Here is a 20441-nt window from a genome sequence, read left to right as displayed (position 1 = left end):
CTCAGAGCCATTTGAACCATTTTCAATACGATACCACAGATCATCAAGAGAAGTGACTGGCGTATTGTGACAAGACAGTTGCTCGGCCACCATTGACCAGACGTTTTCAGTTGGTGAGAGATCTGAAGTATGTGCTGGCCAGGGCAGCAGCCGAACATTTTCTGTGTCCAGAATGGCCCGTACAGGACCTGCAACATGCGGTCGTGCATTATCCTGCTGAAATGTAGGATTTCGAAGGGATCGAATGAAGGGTAGAGCCACGGGTCGTAACACATCTGAAATGTAACGTCCACCGTTCAAAGTGCCGTCAATGCGAACAAGAGGTGACCGAGACGTGTAATCAATGGCATCCCATACCATCATGCCGGGTGATACGCCTGTATGGCGATGACGAATACACGCTTCCAATGTGCGTTCGGTGCGATGTCGCCAAACACGGATGCGGCCAACATGATGCTGTAAACAGGACCTGGATTCATCCGAAAAATTGACACTTTGCCATTCGTGCACCCAGGTTCGTCGTTGAGGACGCCATCGCAAGAGCACCTGTTTGTGATGCAGCATCAAGGGTAACCGCAGCCATGGTCTCCGAGCTGATAGTCCATGCTGCTGCAAACGTCATCGAACTGTTCGTGCAGATGGTTGTTGTCTTGCAAACGTCCCCATCTGTTGACTCAGGGATCGAGACGTGGCTGCACGATCCGTTACAGCCATGCGGATAAGATGCCTGTCATCTCGCCTGCTAGTGATATGAGGCCGTTGGGATCCAGCACGGCGTTCCGTGTTACTCTCCTGTACCCACTGATTTCATATTCTGCTAACATTCTTTGGATCTCGACCAATGCGAGCAGCAAATTCGCGATACGATAAACCGCAATCGCGATAAGCTACAATCCGGCCTTTATCAAAGTCGGAAATTTAATGGTATGCATTTCTCCTCCTTACATGAGGCATATCAAAAACGTTTCACCGGGCAACGTCGGTCAACTGCTGTTCGTGTATGAGAAATCGGTTGGAAATTTTCCTCATGCCAGCACGTTGTAGGTGTCGCCATCGGCGCCAACCTTGTGTGACTGCTCTGAAAAGCTGATCATTTGCATATCACAGCATGTTCTTCCTGTCGGTTAAATTTCGCGTCTGTAGCACGTCATCTTCGTGGTGTAGCAATTTTAATGGCCAGTAGTTTAGTAAAATTTTATACTACTAAATAATAAACCTTAAATGCTCTCCACAGGCTTCTAAACCGAATATTGCTCCAAGATGAATATGATCCCAAGACCGAGATGCTATTTTTGCATGTTGGTAATCATAAAATTCCTGTTGATAGGAGCCACATAACAGTTTATCCTGGCAGCGTACAGATCCTAAATAGTGTCGCGTGCAGTGGTCGTGAAACCGCGTCACAGATTGGGTTATGTGAACTTACTTAGATTACGTATCTCAAAGTCTTAGAAGGTTCTTCGCCAGCTAAGGGTACAGATATTGCTTCCATCTCATGTCTTGTTTATGTTCTGTAGGTCGTGCCTCGTACCGCATAGACATACAAGGCGTCATTGTTAGTGATGACTGCAGGAATAAATTACAGCCACACAGTATCTCGGATCGAAGTACAGGGTGTCTCCTTCAAACCTTTTACATTTGAAAAGCTTAGGAAAGAAACTATAGTAGATATGTACGCCCCAAATGCTAGAGCATCCAAAAGAATTTACAATCCCGCATCAGACGTGGAAACTATTATCATCAAAGTGCAGCATGACCGCCCGCATGACGTAATAATGGTGAAATCACAGCAGCGCGCACAAGCAGTGATGCGACTTGCAGAACCAAAGTCGTCCATTACTCTGAAAGGGAATTATCGTAGGCAGTATGGAAGCGATTCACATGAAGTGAAAACAGTAAGTTTCTGGCAACTAGAAGTGTTCTGAAACATTGTCGCGGAGGATGTCGTAGTATTTCGGTAGAGACATTGGGAGACATGAGAGAAGCGTCTCTCAGAAGCTTATAGGTAAGTCAGTTCGGCAGGCATCTGGGCGACTTATACACACCCTCAGCAGCACTGCATCTTGTAGCAAACCAGCATCTTCATATGTACGCTTACAATGTGCAAATTCTGCACCATCTGATTCCGAACGACGAAGAATGTGGAGAGCAATTAGCTACGGATATTCTGCGGATATTAACGTGAATATCAGCTTCCTGAAAATATGTTTATTCTCAGATATGGCAACCTTTCATGTCGGGAACTTGTAATAGGTATAATGTTCCGGTTTGGGGCTCGCAACATCCGCATGCTATCGATGAACATGTTCATGGTAGCTCTAAAGTGAATGTCTGCTATAGGCTAATGCACGACCGACTGTACCATCGTCCTTCTTTGCAGAAAATAGAGTGAATGGGTCGGTGTATCTGCATATGTTGCAGCAGTCTGTGTATCGTTAGATACAACTTGCAAACCCATCAGCATCTTCCAACAAGATGAACCTTCACCCCATTTGTCAATGGCTGTTCACAAGTTCCTGGATACGAAATTTTCCAGTCGCTGGATCGGACATGGAAGAGCCACTGCCTGGCCACCCCATTCCTCCCAGCTGGAATTCGTCTTGTGAGGATACGGGAAGGCCAGCGTGTATGCGACAAAAGTGGACAATGTTCCTGTATTAAGACGTCGTGTCACGAATGCAATTGCAACAGAGACACAGTAAGTACTACAGAGAACATTGCAAGAAACTGAAAACAGACTCGATACTCTTCGTGCTGCAAGTGATTCTCGTGTAGAAGTCCACTGATGATTATTAAATAAATTATTTTCGATGCTTTAGCATGTGGTGCAATTCCATTATCGTATCTGCTGTAGTTTTTTTTTCTGGGTCTTTGAAATGCTGGAGCTTTCAAAGGGACACTATATACATTCTGCTGACACAACCATTAGCACTCTGAAATACAAGTTTCAGGAGTTTCAATTCAGTGTTAAATACGGCATTCTGTCTTCAGCATACAAAAAAAAGACATTTTCAAAGTCAGTATTGAGATATTAAAATTATTCTTATAAGCGCTTGGTAATTAGTTTTTGGTGTTTTCTCGGAAGACCGGAAACAGTGGATCGCATTTACAAAGAGCGCTTTGTCTTTCGGGAGATAATTTACGTAGGTACGGGGAACCACGAAAAGCTTTAGGAAGGCGTTTAATTAGAGTTTGGAGCTACACAAAGCTGTGCACTCTCCGTGTTCCCGGATGTACAAATGACCGCTCTTAACACCACAATTCAGTTAAGGCAGTAGTGGGACGCCCACAAAAGCCTCACGAGAATGGAGAGGAAGTAACTCGAGGCGCTGCGCTGAAAAAGGAAACCGGCGTAGGGCGCAGTGAAGCGGAAAGCACACTTTGTGTGTTAGGACTCGCGCTGTCCAAGCTTGCGACGAATATACGACACGCGACTTGGTAACATTTTCAATTCATTGTGGCTAGACGGTAGCACTACATTAGGCTTTGTGTCTCGTGCACTGAAAATGGGAATTTGTTTTCCGTTCTGCGCAATGTAATGCAGCAACTGTTGACCATTTTCGATGAAAATGTTTAGGTAGAGGAGGGTTGGTGAAGAGAGGAAAACCAGGAAGTGACCGGCTTCCTTTACTGTGGACGGAGAAGGGCAGTAATGACGTATTCTCGTGCTTGGAGAGTCTACTAAATATTGTTCCAAAAACTCATTAAGTGCTGTTTCAAGTGATGTAGCTATGAATATGGTATACGAACGAGCTAACACCAGGTTTTTTTCAAAACCCGTAACGGGCGAGTAGTAGTCGTGCTACGAGTTGAACCAAAAACTAAGGAGCAATAGGTTGTATGAAAAACCTAAGTTTTATGAGCCGTGAAGAGATACTTCACTATAAACGTGTTTCCGAAAGTCCAGCACCTATCCAGTATTATTGTCTTCGAATGCTGAGACGTGTGTGCCAGACACTGGGGCTAGAGAGACCGAAAGACCCAATCCTTGGTTCTTACAGGACGATACTGCTCCAGTACACGTATGTAACCTAAAGGGAAACTGGTCTCTTAAGCCTTACTGGCTTTATCTTCAGAACATTCAAAAACCGTTCCGTCAATGAGTAAAACGTTAAAACTGTTGCATTAGGTATGGACAGTATTTCAAAGACGGTGCATTTTGTGGCGGTTTCGTGAAATGGAAGAATGCTAACTGAACAGTTCTCGTTACTTTCAGCTCCTCCCTCGTAGTACGTTACGCCTATCCATACATTTCATCGATCAGAAATTTCATGATGATTCATAAATAACATCAAATAACTATATCTAAGATAAGTACAACTGCAGCAGTAGCACCAAATATATTATTTACTGTGGGGTTAGAGGTTATATTATTTGGTTAACGTACGACCGAAAATACATGCCATAACTATTATGCTTGACTGCTAAAGATGCGACAAGATTTATTCTGTCACACTAACTGCAACACCGACATTTTGAGTAGACTGGCAGCGCCGTCTACGTCGAACATGTGTGCTGGACAGGGATGCCAACTCTTGCTTGCTATGTGTCGTGAGTGATGCCTGTATACCACGGTCGGTCAAAGCAGTAGCCGCGGACGGCAGCTTTGAGTCCCGGTACGGCCCACCATATGAATCTATTACCTGTCTTTTCGACTAGCATGTTATTTATGAAATGATGTACGATAGGACGGTTAAATTGAACTACCAAATAATGAGACTGGTAAAGTTGTAGCACTTGAAAATAATACTTGCATATCACTCTATGTTTGAGGAACGTTTAAGAAATATAGCTCGTATTGGAGCCGTTGTTGATTTACATCACTAAAATATATTGCAGCACAAAAAACGTGAAGAGCCCTGAATAAGAAGATGAAACAAAGTGAAACTCCAAATGTTGAGAGGATATGTGACTAAGTATCGTGTCAAATTTACAAAGAATTTCCCATCATTCCATGTAGGCTTTCACGGCCGGCGTCTTTATCAGTAAACTCTTCCGGGCTAAGTTGCCGTGGTCGATCTGTAGAACTTCTTCTCCCTGACGTTTCGTTCTCAACTACGGAGAACATCTTCCGAGGTGAGTCGACGACTGGCTGCTAGGAGCTGGGGCCGCCGCTTATATAGAGATCGTAGGGGGCGCCACCACACGTCACATGGCGTCGATGTGCAGCTATCTCTGGCTATCGTCTGTTCTCTCGATTGCAGGCAATCGATTGTCACGTGATTGATGCAACGTCGACCGCCATATCTTATCCAATTTTAATCCTTCTTCTTTACGATTAAAATTGTATTGATGTTTGTGGATTTCAATTGCCTCTCTATACATACGTGTATAATAGTGCGACGTCCTCGCTAGCACGCTTGTTTCACCAAATTTTATGTCGTGATCTCCATCCTTAAAAACATGTTCCGCTACTGCCGATTTGTCGATATGTCCCAAGCGACAGTTTCTTTTGTGCTCCGTCAACCGTGTATTGATGCTTCTTTTGGTAGTTCCTATGTAAACCCTGCCGCAACTACACGGAATTTTATATACCCCTGGGGTGGCTAGGGGGTGACGAGCATCTTTTGTTGATCTTAGGCATTCACTAATTTTCTTAGTAGGTCTAAAAATGGTCTCTACCTGAAACTTGGCTAGTACTTTTCCAGTGCGATCCGTGATATTATGGATGAACGGAAGAAATACTTTTCCAGCTGATGGTTGTTGCTGTCTCCTATTTTTAGGCATTTTCCTATTTGGGTGAAGTGCTCGATTAATCTCGTTTTTTGTATAACCATTTTTCGCAAAGGCCATTCGTAAATGATTTAGTTCTTCTTGTAAGTAGCCTGGTTCACAAATATTATTGGCCCTATCCACTAGTGTTTTTATGACCCCCCTCTTTTGCCTAGGGTGGTTGTTTGAGTTCTTATGGAGGTAGCGATCGGTATGCGTACCTTTCCTGTAGACCTTATGGCCTAAGGTCCCATCCGCCCGTTTGATAACTGATACATCCAAGAAGTTAAGTTGTCCATTCTTCTCCTTCTCCATAGTAAATTTAATCTTTGGGTTGATGCTATTTAAGTGTACCAGAAAATCATTCAAGTCTTCTTCCTCATGATTCCATAGTACAAAGGTATCATCCACATACCGATACCACTTCGAGGGGCTTTTTTTGGCCGACTGCAATGCTTGATGTTCAAAATATTCCATGAATAAATTCGCAATTGCAGGACTTAGGGGACTTCCCATGGCTACCCCATCGATCTGTTCATAAAATTCACCATTATACTGAAAATAGGTTGAGGATAGACAGTGTTGGAACAAGGCTACTATATCAGTAGGGAACATATTGGCTATATGGGAGAGAGCTTCATCAACTGGAACCATCGTGAACAAAGACACTATATCAAAACTGACAAGTATGTCATTAGGACCGACAGTAATTTCCCTCAATTTCTCAATGAAGTGTAGAGAGTTTTTAATATGACTCTCAGTTTTGCCTATGTGAGGTTGTAACAAAGAGGCAAGGTGTCTGGCTAGTTCTTGGGTAGGAGCTCCAACTGCGCTGACTATTGGTCTCAAAGGAACATCAGGTTTATGTATCTTTGGTAATCCATATAATCTCGGAGGATAAGCCTCCGTTTCACAAAGATACTTTTTAACATCTGTAGGAATTGAAGACTGTTTTATCAGACGCTTGGTGGCATTCAGCACATTCGTTGTGGGATCCTTTTTCAACTTCTTGTATGTGCTGGGTTCCAGGAGATCACTGATCTTCTTGTGATAATCCTCAGTATTCATTAAAACAGTAACATTTCCCTTGTTTTCCAGTATTCATTAAAACAGTAACATTTCCCTTGTTTTAATGAATACTGAGGGAAATGTTACTGTTTTAATGAATACTGGAAAACAAGGGGAACAGTAACATTTCCCTTGTTTTCCAGTATTCATTAAAACAGTAACATTTCCCTTGTTTTAATGAATACTGAGGGAAATGTTACTGTTTTAATGAATACTGGAAAACAAGGGAAATGTTACTGTTTTAATGAATACTGAGGATTATCACAAGAAGATCAGTGATCTCCTGGAACCCAGCACATACAAGAAGTTGAAAAAGGATCCCACAACGAATGTGCTGAATGCCACCAAGCGTCCGATAAAACAGGGAAATGTTACTGTTTTAATGAATACTGAGGATTATCACAAGAAGATCAGTGATCTCCTGCAACCCAGCACATACAAGAAGTTGAAAAAGGATCCCACAACGAATGTGCTGAATGCCACCAAGCGTCTGATAAAACAGTCTTCAATTCCTACAGAAGTTAAAAAGTATCTTTGTGAAACGGAGGCTTATCCTCCGAGATTATATGGATTACCAAAGATACATAAACCTGATGTTCCTTTGAGACCAATAGTCAGCGCAATTGGAGCTCCTACCCAAGAACTAGCCAGACACCTTGCCTCTTTGTTACAACCTCACATAGGCAAAACTGAGAGTCATATTAAAAACTCTCTACACTTCATTGAGAAATTGAGGGAAATTACTGTCGGTCCTAATGACATACTTGTCAGTTTTGATATAGTGTCTTTGTTCACGATGGTTCCAGTTGATGAAGCTCTCTCCCATATAGCCAATATGTTCCCTACTGATATAGTAGCCTTGTTCCAACACTGTCTATCCTCAACCTATTTTCAGTATAATGGTGAATTTTATGAACAGATCGATGGGGTAGCCATGGGAAGTCCCCTAAGTCCCGCAACTGCGAATTTATTCATGGAATATTTTGAACATCAAGCATTGCAGTCGGCCAAAAAAAGCCCCTCGAAGTGGTATCGGTATGTGGATGATACCTTTGTACTATGGAATCATGAGGAAGAAGACTTGAATGATTTTCTGGTACACTTAAATAGCATCAACCCAAAGATTAAATTTACTGTGGAGAAGGAGAAGAATGGACAACTTAACTTCTTGGATGTATCAGTTATCAAACGGGCGGATGGGACCTTAGGCCATAAGGTCTACAGGAAAGGTACGCATACCGATCGCTACCTCCATAAGAACTCAAACCACCACCCTAGGCAAAAGAGGGGGGTCATAAAAACACTAGTGGATAGGGCCAATAATATGTGTGAACCAGGCTACTTACAAGAAGAACTAAATCATTTACGAATGGCCTTTGCGAAAAATGGTTATACAAAAAACGAGATTAATCGAGCACTTCACCCAAATAGGAAAATGCCTAAAAATAGGAGACAGCAACAACCATCAGCTGGAAAAGTATTTCTTCCGTTCATCCATAATATCACGGATCGCACTGGAAAAGTACTAGCCAAGTTTCAGGTAGAGACCATTTTTAGACCTACTAAGAAAATTAGTGAATGCCTAAGATCAACAAAAGATGCTCGTCACCCCCTAGCCACCCCAGGGGTATATAAAATTCCGTGTAGTTGCGGCAGGGTTTACATAGGAACTACCAAAAGAAGCATCAATACACGGTTGACGGAGCACAAAAGAAACTGTCGCTTGGGACATATCGACAAATCGGCAGTAGCGGAACATGTTTTTAAGGATGGAGATCACGACATAAAATTTGGTGAAACAAGCGTGCTAGCGAGGACGTCGCACTATTATACACGTATGTATAGAGAGGCAATTGAAATCCACAAACATCAATACAATTTTAATCGTAAAGAAGAAGGATTAAAATTGGATAAGATATGGCGGTCGACGTTGCATCAATCACGTGACAATCGATTGCCTGCAATCGAGAGAACAGACGATAGCCAGAGATAGCTGCACATCGACGCCATGTGACGTGTGGTGGCGCCCCCTACGATCTCTATATAAGCGGCGGCCCCAGCTCCTAGCAGCCAGTCGTCGACTCACCTCGGAAGATGTTCTCCGTAGTTGAGAACGAAACGTCAGGGAGAAGAAGTTCTACAGATCGACCACGGCAACTTAGCCCGGAAGAGTTTACTGATAAAGAATTTCCCAGTTTCAGCCCATTTGCCAGTATGACGTTGCACCTCCTCCGGCCTGTATCCATGTCCTGATTTGGTTGGCGTTGTACACTGAAGAGCCAAAGGAACTGGTACACCTGCCGCACTCCATAAATCCGTAAGAATTTGAGGGATGGAGATCTCTTCCGAATAGCACGTTGCAAAGCATTACAGATATGCTTAATAATGTTCATGTTTGGGGAGTCTGGTGGCCAGCTGAAATGTTTAAACTCAGAAGAGTGTTCCTGGAGCCACTCTATAGCGATTCTGGACGTTTGGGGTGTCGAATTGTCCTCATGGGATTGCATAAGTCCGTCGAAATGCACAATGGACATGAATGGATGCATGTGATCAGACAGAATGCTTTCGTACGTGTCACCTGTCAGAATCGTATCTAGACGTATTAGAGGCTTCGTATCGCACCAGCAGCACACGCCTTACACCATTATAGAGCCTCCACCAGCTTGAACAGGCCTCTGCTGACACGCATTGTCCATGGATTCATGAGGTTGTCTCCATACCTGTATACGTCCATCCGTTCGATACAATTTGAAACGAGACTCTTCCGACCAGGCAACATGTTTCCAGTCATCAGCAGTCCAAAGTCGGTGTCGATGGGCCCAGGCAAGGCGTAAAGCTTTGTGTCGTGCAGTGATACAGGGTACAAGAGTGGGCCTTCTGCTCCGAAAGCCCATCTCTATGATATTTCGTTGAATGGTTTGCACGCTGACACTTGTTGATGGCCCAGCATTGAAATCTGCAGAAATCTGCGGAAGACTTGCACTTCTGTCACGTTGAACGATTCTCTTCAGTCGTTGTTGATCCCATTATTGCAGGATCTTTTTCCAGCCGCACCGATGTCGCAGATTTGATGCTTTACCGGATTCCTGATATATACGATGCACTCGGGAAATTGTCGTACGGGAAAATGCCCACTTATTCTAGAGGTTTATACTTGAGTATTTCTGGTATCTCAACTGCAGATTTTTCAGCGCTCATTTAACTTTAGGACTCTGTATCTCAGAATGAACAAAAATGAACTTGTACCACTCTTGAAATAAGCCCTTCATATGATGGATGAACAATTGAGGCTTTTACTGACATACTGCATTCACCCACTGACCAGTGGCTCATCTACGTTTCTGCTTGTTACAGGGGACCTATGCCAAGTTCCTCACGAAGTTCCACTCGGAGCAAGTGACAAAGCTGCAAGCCAAGAACCAGCATGAGTGTGACCTGCTGGAGGACATCCGGTGAGTGATGCTGATTTAAGTTTACGTCTGGTAACTACAGAGCTGTAACAGCCACATTCTTCTTTAAATTAGCAATCAATTTATGTTCTGCACATTGCGTTAAGCAGGCATGTCTATTTCGGTTGATGTTAGGTTTAGAATGAAAGAATCAGGCCCACGAAGCTATAAAATACACTGTGCTAAACAATTAAAGGATCACGTTTTTGGAACCCCGTAATTAATTCTCATTCTGACGCAGAAGCTTGGAGTTTGACTGAAAGCTACCAAAAACATTCTTCTGTACCGGCGCAAAAGCGTTGCACCCTGCGACGTCAGCTCCGACCTCAGAAGTTTCTGTGAGTTAATAATGTTGTATTGGCACTAAATTTCACCACAATTCTTCCCAACGTTACGTGGACGTGGCACACGATGGGAGGACGTCACACCCCTCTTACGCGCATTCCACCCCTTTTTTTGACGCTTCTGCAATGAAGATCAGAAAGGCGACGTCCACCGTTGAAATTACGCGCTTTCGTTATGGGTAGCCGAGGAAACATTTCAGACACACCGCTGCTCAGAATCTACCGGAAAAGGGCCTGTGGGTTGGCATAAAGGACGGCAATGAAACCACCCCTTTCCTTGGGGCGTTGATTCCCACACATCCGGCGCTCGAAAACGACAGTTCGCAGTGTGATGGGCAACAGGACGACGTTTTTGTCAACCTTTGATACTGCTGACCTCCACAGACGTTTCAACCCTTTGGTGCTGCACCCCTGTGGAGGGCATCGTGACCACAATTTTTGCAGGTCGGAACCACTACGGACCGTTCGGAACCATTCCACGAATTTTGAACGTGATCCGAAGCAGCAGCTTATGCAGCTTATGCATTTTCAGCCCTCCTGCAGCCCATACAAGTCTGAGTAAAACGTCATAGGATCCCCCAAGATCCATCAGTTTGACAACAACCTCAGTGGCACCTGCCCACATTTACTAAGGATTTTAAAAAGTTACCTGTACTGAGATAATCTGTGACGTACTCCAAGGTGCCTACATGCTGACAACTGCTCGACATCCCTCCGATTCCAGAAGCCTGATAACAGGCACCTAGGACTGGTTTACAGGTTGCCTCAGTAGAGGTACGTTTTTAAAATTCTCAATAAAGTTGTGCGGGTGTCACCGAGAGTATTGTCGAACTGGAGGGGGAGGGGGGCCTTAGAGGGATTCTGTCATTTTATTCACGCACCGTCCCATGATCACGCCAGAGGAGAGCGCGAAACAGGAGGGCTGAAAACGTATAATATCCTTTTCTTATTCGTATCACATTCAAATTTCGTGTAAAGCTTATGAATGGTTCCTAGCGGTTCCACCCTGTGCATAAGAGCAAAAAATTCAGTTGCACATGCACTCCAAAGGGGTGCGATCATGTTCAATGGGGATGCAGTCCTTAGAGAAGGGTTGAAATGTCCGCAGATGTCAGCATTGTCAAATGTTGTTAATAATAAATACTTGTCTTGTAAATAAAACTGCCTTTTCCTGTTGCTAGTTACTTTATTTATCCCATACGCGTTTTGCCTTCTCCTGTTCTAAGGCATCATAACTGGGATCTATAAAGATAGAGTTTTGTTGGTTTTAGATTATTAAATAGTTCACTTCGCGACTTTTTTTGTAAAAAAAAGTACTTACGATTTCCTGATCTTCGTTTCCTCACATTTGGTCTGGAGGTCGCAATACCGCTTTTATCACTGCCATATAATCACATCTTTACGTAAATATTGGAACTCCATTACGTGTTTCATCTTCTTTGGTATGTTTACCTATTTGTTGCCGACCTAACGAAGTATATGTTGGAGACTAACTTCTATTTACGATGTTTATACAGTGTGTGTGTATGAGTGAGAAAGAGAGGGGGGATAGAGCCGACGAGTTTTATTTTTTTGTCCAACCACTCTCTAACAGCTAGTTCACCCGCACAACCCCCTCCTCCTCCCCCCCCCAAAAAAAAGGAAAAAATAAAACTCGTCGGCTCTATCCCCCTCTCTCTCTCTCACACTCATACACATACACTGTATAAACATCATAAATAGAAGTTAGTCTCCAACATATACTTCGTTCGGTTGGCAACAAATAGGTAAACATACCAAAGAAGATGAAACACGTAATGGAGTTCCAATATTTACGTAAAGATGTGATTATATGGCAGTGATAAAAGTGGTAGTGCGACCTCCAGACCAGATGTGAGGAAACGCAGTTCACCAAATCGTAAGTAATTGCCTTTTTTACGAAAATAATCTAAAACTAACAAAGCTGTATCGTTATAGATTCCACTGATGATGCCTTAGAACAGGAGAAGCTGATACGTGTATGGGATAAATAAAATAACTAGCAGCAGGAAAAGGCAGTTTTATTTACAAAACAAGTATTTATATGCTTGCTGAGGAGGATGGCCACACAAACAAACTTGTTGTTAATAATGTCCTCCTGTTGCCCATCAGACTGCTAACTGTCGTTTTCGAGCGTGAAATGTGTGGAAATAAACGCTCTGAGGAAAGGAGTGGTTTCATTGACATCCTTTATGCTACCCCCCGAGGCCAATTCGTGTCGCTTCTGAGTGGAGGTATGTTTGAAATGTTTTCCTCGGCCACCGATAAGAAAACCGCGTGATTTCAACGCTGGGCGTCGCAATTCTGATCTCCAACGCAGAGGCGTCAAACGAAGGGGTTAAATGTGGGGAAGATGGTGGTGTGGGGGTGTGCTACCTTCACATTATGTGAAGCGTCTGCAGTGACGTTGGTTAGAATTTTGGTGAAATTTAGTGCCAATGTACCATAATTAACCCACCTTACACGACACATGAACTTCTGTCCCATTTTTCGCATTTGTGACACCTTACTGCTTTAAGCGTCCTCGTGCTCGAGGATGACGTCGCAGGGCGCCACGCTTCAGCACCATTACAGAGGAAGCTGTCAGATACCTTTGAGCCTAATTTCAAACTTCAACGTCGGAGTGGGAGACAATTAAGGGGTTTCGATAAAGTGATTCTTTAATTCTGTTGCTGAACTTATTTAAAGAATCAAAAATATTGAAAAAAATAGCAGTAATTTGGCAGTATACAATACTAAGCAGTCTCGAAATGTAATGAGTAGAATGAATAAAACTGAAGGCATGGAAGGATGTTCTGGAGTAGTATACCTGTGCCATGTCTTGGTGCTATGAGTATATTAGGAATACGCACTCCAACCACCTATGAGAAGCAACTCTCCTTGTCGTTCGTGATCAAGTCATCTTCGATCAGTACAAAACTTCCTACATACAATAATCATACTTTGTATCCGAAACTTACAGCACTTTCACTTTATGAACACGTTACTACGTCACTAGAAACTCACTAGGAAACACAAACACCTACTGCTCAATAATCATTCGACCTTCAGATTATGTTTTATGCTTCATTCAGTTCTTATTCAATGGTCTAAAGGGCTGGGTTTAACAGAGGAAAGTCCAACCATAGTTCCCAAAACTCATTTACACTTGTTATATAATATCAGTTCTGCCATTATGACTTGGGTGAAGGGATGGTGAAATGAGAAATGCTAAGTGGTTTTGGAACAGCATCTATTGACCTTACTTTTCCGCAGTTCCTTACTTAAAAAACTCAATAAACCACCATATCCGAATTCTATTGCAGTTGCGTTTCACAACATGTTAGTGAGATGACACTGTGTAAATTCTGCTGTGTTTTGAAAAAAGAAGCAAATGTAGGTTGTACTCAAAATTCTTCACTCATGACGTTTCTCTGAAAGTTAAAAAGCCAGACGGAAATAATCGCTGCTTTTGTTGCGTTTTCAGCGGAATTCTTTCTATATACTAACAAAAGGAGAGGTGACAGTAGATCGTTTTGAATGGTCACCATGCAAATGTGGGCATGGAGGGGCTCCAGTTAATTCTTTCTAGATATTAAGCAAATCAGAGGTGACAGTAGATCTTTTCGAATGGTCACCACGAAAGTGAGGACATGGAGGGGATCCACTTAATATTTACAAAAAATGTGAGCATAGGCTTCAGTTCAGAATGGCATTTCCCCTCCACCGCTTGGCAATTCCCCTACAGCGCCTTCCCACAACCTCAACCACTACTGCTTTCCCCACACATGCCCTGCCAGTTCCACATCTACTGACTATATTATTCTGGATGTACTCTTCTTTGGGGTATAGATGGTCTCCATTTAGTGTGAGGATTGTGCATTTATACTGGTGCGCCTTGATTTAATTACATTTGAGACCCAGAAACATGCGACAGTACCCAGTTTGGTAAACTGTGCTGCAGAAAATGGCAGAACAGAGGCTACTGCCGTGCTGGCTCAGCGTTTCGCCGGTGTTGGCAGCAGAGCTTGATAAGCTGCCAGCTGGCTCGTCTGGCTGCAGCTTGAGGACGTTGATTTGGAAACGCAGTGGCGAAGCAGGACAGGATGCTCAAGCTGCATTGAACCATTCCTCACTGGAGCCACTGAACTCCACTGAGGACAGAGGTTCAATTTTACCTTCATTACACAGGAAGCTGTGTAGTCTGTTCACAACATCCTGAACGAGGTTTCCTAGCTCTGGATCGGCTGAAGCCGGTAGAAGTGAGTCCACTTTGGGCCACGAGTGTTTGCTGACAGACCGCTGCCAACGTTGGAGGTCTGTCAACACAGAACTTGTGGGTACTGTAGCCGTTATGAAGTTGTTGTTGTGCCCTGTCGCACTTGCCAGCAAGCACACGGTATGTCAGGGCTGTGTGAGGAAAAAAACGCAGCTAATCTCCCTGCTGCTGCCAGTGCGTTGGGGTTTGGTAGGCTATCTTCCACGCCCTTCTCCTCCCCCCCCCCCCCCCCCCTGCCTCCTCCAAGCCTTCTGAAAAGTCAGCGAGGACGTCATGTACAAACTATATATATATAGATGTTCTATAGTACGCAGAGTATTCAGTATGCAAGTTATAAGGGACACCTACCAAGTATATTAATTACAGTGGAAATTAAAACAGTCAGAAACAATCAACACGAATTTAGAAGTTTGGTAGATTACGTTTTAGTAACAAGCAGTTAGATTAAAACTGTGTGCCGGACCGAGACTCGATATTGGCACCTTTGCTTTTCGCGGGAAAGTGCTCTAGCAACTGAGATACCCACGTACGACTCACGCCCCGTCCTCACAGCTTTACTTTTGAAAGTACCTCGTGTCCTACCTTCCAAACTTTCAGAAGCTCTCCTGCGAACCTAGCAGAACTAGCAGCCCTGAAAGAAAGGATATTGTGGAGACATGTCTTAGCCAAAGCCTTGGGGATGTTTCAAGAATGAAATTTTCACTCTGCAGCGGAGTGTGCGCTGATATGAAACCTCCTGGCAGATTAAATCTGTGTGCCTTTTTTTTGTGGTTTTATGGCGCACAAATTCAACGATCATTAGCGCCCAGACTACGTTAGGAATGCACCGCGAGGCACAAGTTTAAAACAGCAACTAAAAGGGAAAACACGATAAAAGATCGACAGGCATAGGATTAAAAAACAGCATAATCAAATGTCCTTAGACAGGTTGGTCAAGTTGATAAAACGAAGAACGCGAGCAGCTGCTCCTGGGTCATTCGCTAAAATGGCATCGAGAGTACATGGCAGGCCAAGATCAAGACGCAGTGTAGTAAAATCCGGACAGGGCGTTAAAATGTGGCGGACCGTCAGCAATTGCCCACATGGGCAGAACGGCGCCGGCGCAGCCGTCAGCAGATGGCGATGGCTGAACCGGCAGTGTCCAATTCGTAACCGGGCCAAAACTACCTCCTCCCGCCGAGAGGGGCGTGAGGAGGACGTTCAAGCCGCGGGAAGAGGTTTCAAGGCCCGAAGCTTGTTGTCCGTAAGTGCAGCCCAATCGGCATGCCACAGCGATAAAATGCGCCGACAAATGACCCTGCTACAATCTGATGAAGGGACACAACAAGAAGCTGTCCGAGGCTGCAGGACCGCAGCCTTGGCCGCGGCATCTGCAGCTTTGTTCCCAGGGATACCGACATGGCCAGGAACCCAAATAAAGCTAACCGGAGAACCGTCGTCCACCAGCTACTGAAGAGAGCGTTGGATCCGGTGCACGAAAGGGTGAACCGGATACGGATCACTGAGGCTCTGGATGGCGCTCAGGGAATCGGAGCAGATGACATAAGCAGAATGTCGGTGGCGGCAGATATAAAGAACAGCTTGGTAGAGGGCAAAGAGCTCAGCTGTGAAGACCGAACAATGGCCATGGAGCCGGTATTTGAAACTTTGCGCCCCGGCAATAAAAGAACAACCGACACCGTCATTGGTCTTAGAGCCATCTGTATAAATGAAGGTCATATTAATGAACTTCGAACGAAGTTCGACAAAACGGGAGTGGTATACCGAACCGGGGGTAACCTCCTTGGGAGCGAGCTGAGGTCAAGGTGAACGCGAACCTGAGCCTGGAGCCAAGGTGGCGTGTGGCTCTCGCCCACTCTAAAGGTTGCAGGGAGTGAAAAATCAAGGTGTTGAAGGAGGCGACGAAAGCGAACTCCAGGGGGTAGCAGGGCAGAGACATACAACCCGTATTGACGATCGAGAGAGTCGTCAAAAAAGGAACGATAAGACGGGTGGTCGGGCATTGACAGTAGCCGACAGGCATACCGACAAAGCAGTATATCGTGCCGGTAGGTCAGTGGCAATTCACCGGCTTCAGCATGAAGACTCTCGACGGGACTAGTATAAAACGCTCCGATCGCAAGACGTAAACCCCGATGTTGTATGGAGTTGAGGCGGCGTAAGATGGACGGCCGTGCAGAGAAGTATACGAAGCTCCCATAATCCGGCTTTGAGCGGACGATCGACCAATATAGGCGAAGTAGGACGGTTCGATCCGCTCCCCACGACATACCACTGAGAACACGGAGGACATTTAGAGAACGGGTATAACGGGCAGCCAAATAAGACACATGTGGAGACCAGCTAAGTTTCCTGTCAAATGTAAGACCTAAAAATTTTGTTGTCTCCACGAATGGGAGAGCAACGGGACCGAGTCGTAAGGACGGTGGGAGAAACTCTTCGTAGCGCCAGAAGTTAATACAGACCGTCTTCTCGGCAGAAAAACGGAAGCCATTGGCGACACTCCAGGAGTAAAGATGGTCAAGAGAACGCTGAAGACAGCGCTCCAGGAAACATGTACGCTGCGCGCTGCAGTAGATGGTAAAATCGTCCACGAAAAGGGAGCCTGATACATCAGCTGGGAGGCAATCCATTATTGGATCGATCGCTATGGCGAAGAGAGCGACGCTCAAAACTGAGCACTGTGGCACCCCATTCTCCTGGTGAAAGGTGTCTGACAGGACAGAACCCACACTTACCCTGAACTGTCGATCCATTAAAAAGGAACGAATAAAAAGAGGGAGGCGACCGCGAAGGCCCCATGTATGCATGGTGCGGAGAATGCCCGCCCTCCAACAGGTGTCGTAAGCCTTCTCCAAATCAAAGAACACATCCGCGGTCGGGCGCTTCCGCAAGAAGTTATTCATAATGAAGGTGGACAAGGTAACCAGATGGTCAACAGCAGAGCGGCGCCTACGAAATCCACATTGTACATTGGTAAGTAGGCGTCGAGATTCGAGCAGCCAAACCAAACGAGAGTTGTCCATTCGCTCCATCACCTTACAGACACAGCTGGTAAGCGAGATGGGTCGATAACTGGAAGGCAAGTGCTTGCCCTTCCCCGGCTTAGGAATCGGTACAACAATATACTCGCGCCAGCATGCGGGAACATGTCCCTCAATCCAGATCCGATTATAAGTACGAAGAAGGAAACCTTTACCCTCAGGAGAAAGGTTCTTCAGCATCTGAATATGAATAGAATCAGGCCCTGGAGCGGAGGACCGTGACCGGGCAAGTGCATTTTCGAGTTCCCGCATGGTGAAAGGGGCATTATAACTTTCACGATTCGAGGAGCGGAAGTTAGGTGGCCTAGCCTCCTCTGCCTGTTTTCGGGGGAGGAAGGCTGGGTGGTAATGAGTGGAGCTCGAAACCTCTGCGAAAAAACGGCCGAAGGCATTGGAGACATCCTCAGGGGCCACAAGGACGTCATTCGCGACCGTCAAGCCAGAAACTGGTGAGTGGACCTTAGTGCCAGATAGCCGGCGCAGGCTACCCCAGACAACAGAAATGAAATGAAATATCGTGTGACGAGGGCCTCCCGTCGGGTAGACAGTTCGCCTGGTGCAAGTCTTTCGATTTGACGCCACTTCGGCTACTTGCGCGTCGATGGGGATGAAATGATGATGATTCGGACAACACAACACTCAGTCCCTGAGCAGAGAAAATCTCCGACCCAGCCGGGAATCGAGCCCGGGCCCTTTGGATTGACAGTCTGTCGCGCTGACCACTCAGCTACCGGGGGCGGACAGACAACAGAAGAAGGAGTAAAACTGTTGAAGGTGCTTGTGAAAGCAGCCCAGCTGGCTTTCTTGCTTTCTTTAATAATACGACGGCACTGCGCACGTAATCGTTTATAAGTGATACAATTCGCCACCGTAGGGTGGCGTTTAAGGTGCGTAAAGCACGTCGACGAGCACGTAAGGCGTCTCTACATGCTGCGGTCCACCTGGGGACCGGTACGCGACGTGGAGAAGAAGTAGTGTGAGGGATGGAATATTCAGCACCAGTGAGAATGACTTCCGTGAGGTGTGCGACCTGACTATCGCAGCTTGTGAAGGTTTGATCCTGAAAGGTCGCCCTGGAAGAGAAGAGCCCTCAGTCTGCTTTGGAGATGTTCCAACTAGTTGAGCACGGAGAGGGGGTATGATGCAGGAGATGGATGACACAAGGGAAGTGGTCGCTCGAATATGTATCAGAAAGGGCATACCACTCAAACAGGCGTGCAAGTTGGGTAGTTCATATAGAGAGGTCTAAATGGGAATAGGTGTGAGATGTGTCCGAAAGAAAAGTAGGGGCGCCAGTATTGAGGCAGACAAGATTGAGCTGGTTAAAAAGGTCTGCTAACAGGGAGCCCCTCGGGCAGGATGCTGGAGAGCCCCAAAGGGGATGGTGGGCATTGAAGTCTCCAGTTAACAAAAATGGTGCAGGTAGCTGAGCAATAATTTGCATCATGTCTGCCCTGGTAACGGCAGACGACGATAGAGTGTAAACGGTACAAATGGAAAATGTAAAAGTGAGGAGAGTAATTCGGACGGCAACTGCCTGCAGGCCGGTGTGCAATGTGATGGGATCGTAGTAAATATCATCCCAGACCAGCAACATAGCCCCGCCATGAGCCGGAATACCTACCACAGGGGGTAGGTCAAAACGCACAGAGGTGTAGTGTGCCAAGGCAATGTGATCGCATGGGCGTAGCTTCGTTTCCTGGAGGGCTACGACGAGCGGACGGTGCAAGCGGAGCAGCAACTTCAAGTCCTCTAGGTTGGAGCGAATGCTGCGAATATTCCAGTGAATAAGTGCCATCGTGAGAAGAAAAGAAAGATGAAAGAAGGGGTCACCCAGCCGGCCGCGGTGGTCTAGCGGTTCTAGGCGCTCATTCAGGAACCGCACGACTGCTACGGTCGCAGGTTCGAATCTTGCCTCGGACATGGATGTGTGTGATGTCCTTAGGTTAGTTAGGTTTAATTAGTTCTAAGTTCTAGGGGACTTATGACCACAGATGTTGAGTCCCATAGTGCTCAGAGCCATTTGAACCATTTTTGAAGGGGTCACCTCGAAGGCCGCTGAGGGCCTGGCTTCGAGCGAGCACTGCCGCCGCTATCAGTAGGCGAACAGTCATCGTCCATTGGTTCTATAGGTTCATCGGCCATCTCGTTAAGATGGCCGGGAGGAGGAGCTTCCTCCGCCAGTGTACGGCCAGATGTTCGGCTACCAGCGGTGCGGCCAGGCGAAATGGATGACGGCCTGGGGCGGCAACCGCTGGGTGGCGCGGGAGAAGAAATGCGCCGTGGCAGAGAAGGAGAACTGTGCTTCCTATGAGCCTTCTTGGAAGGTCGTTTAGTGGAAGTACTGGTCGACGGCTGGGAGTTCGTGGTACGTAGGAAGTCTGCACGGGACGGCTCCTTCTTGAAGGCCCGTGCATCTGACTTCTGGGTCTTGGCAGAAGCTGATGAAGGTACTTGTGTCTGAGGGGTGACGGGAAGAAGAGGAGACGTCGACCGCGCGATCTTAGCACTTGCCGAACGGACGACCGTGGTGCTGAAGGTCAGATCG

At 45.7% G+C, this 20441-nt stretch overlaps 1 protein-coding gene across 1 annotated transcript in view; it reads left to right on the top strand.

The window, feature by feature from the left end:
- LOC124795860 (protein nervous wreck) overlaps positions 1 to 20441 on the top strand; it is a 737145-nt gene that overhangs the window by 244351 nt on the left and 472353 nt on the right. The window contains exon 2 of the mRNA XM_047259941.1: positions 10135 to 10232. Within this exon, the coding sequence (XP_047115897.1) occupies positions 10135 to 10232 (98 nt within the window). The remainder of the gene's footprint in view (positions 1 to 10134; positions 10233 to 20441) is intronic.

The sequence above is a fragment of the Schistocerca piceifrons genome, chromosome 4 (genome assembly GCF_021461385.2).
Source record: "Schistocerca piceifrons isolate TAMUIC-IGC-003096 chromosome 4, iqSchPice1.1, whole genome shotgun sequence".
NCBI classification, from domain to species: domain Eukaryota; kingdom Metazoa; phylum Arthropoda; class Insecta; order Orthoptera; family Acrididae; genus Schistocerca; species Schistocerca piceifrons.
The sequence above is the reverse complement of the archived record's forward strand: the minus strand, read 5'-3'. Positions and strand labels throughout refer to the sequence as shown.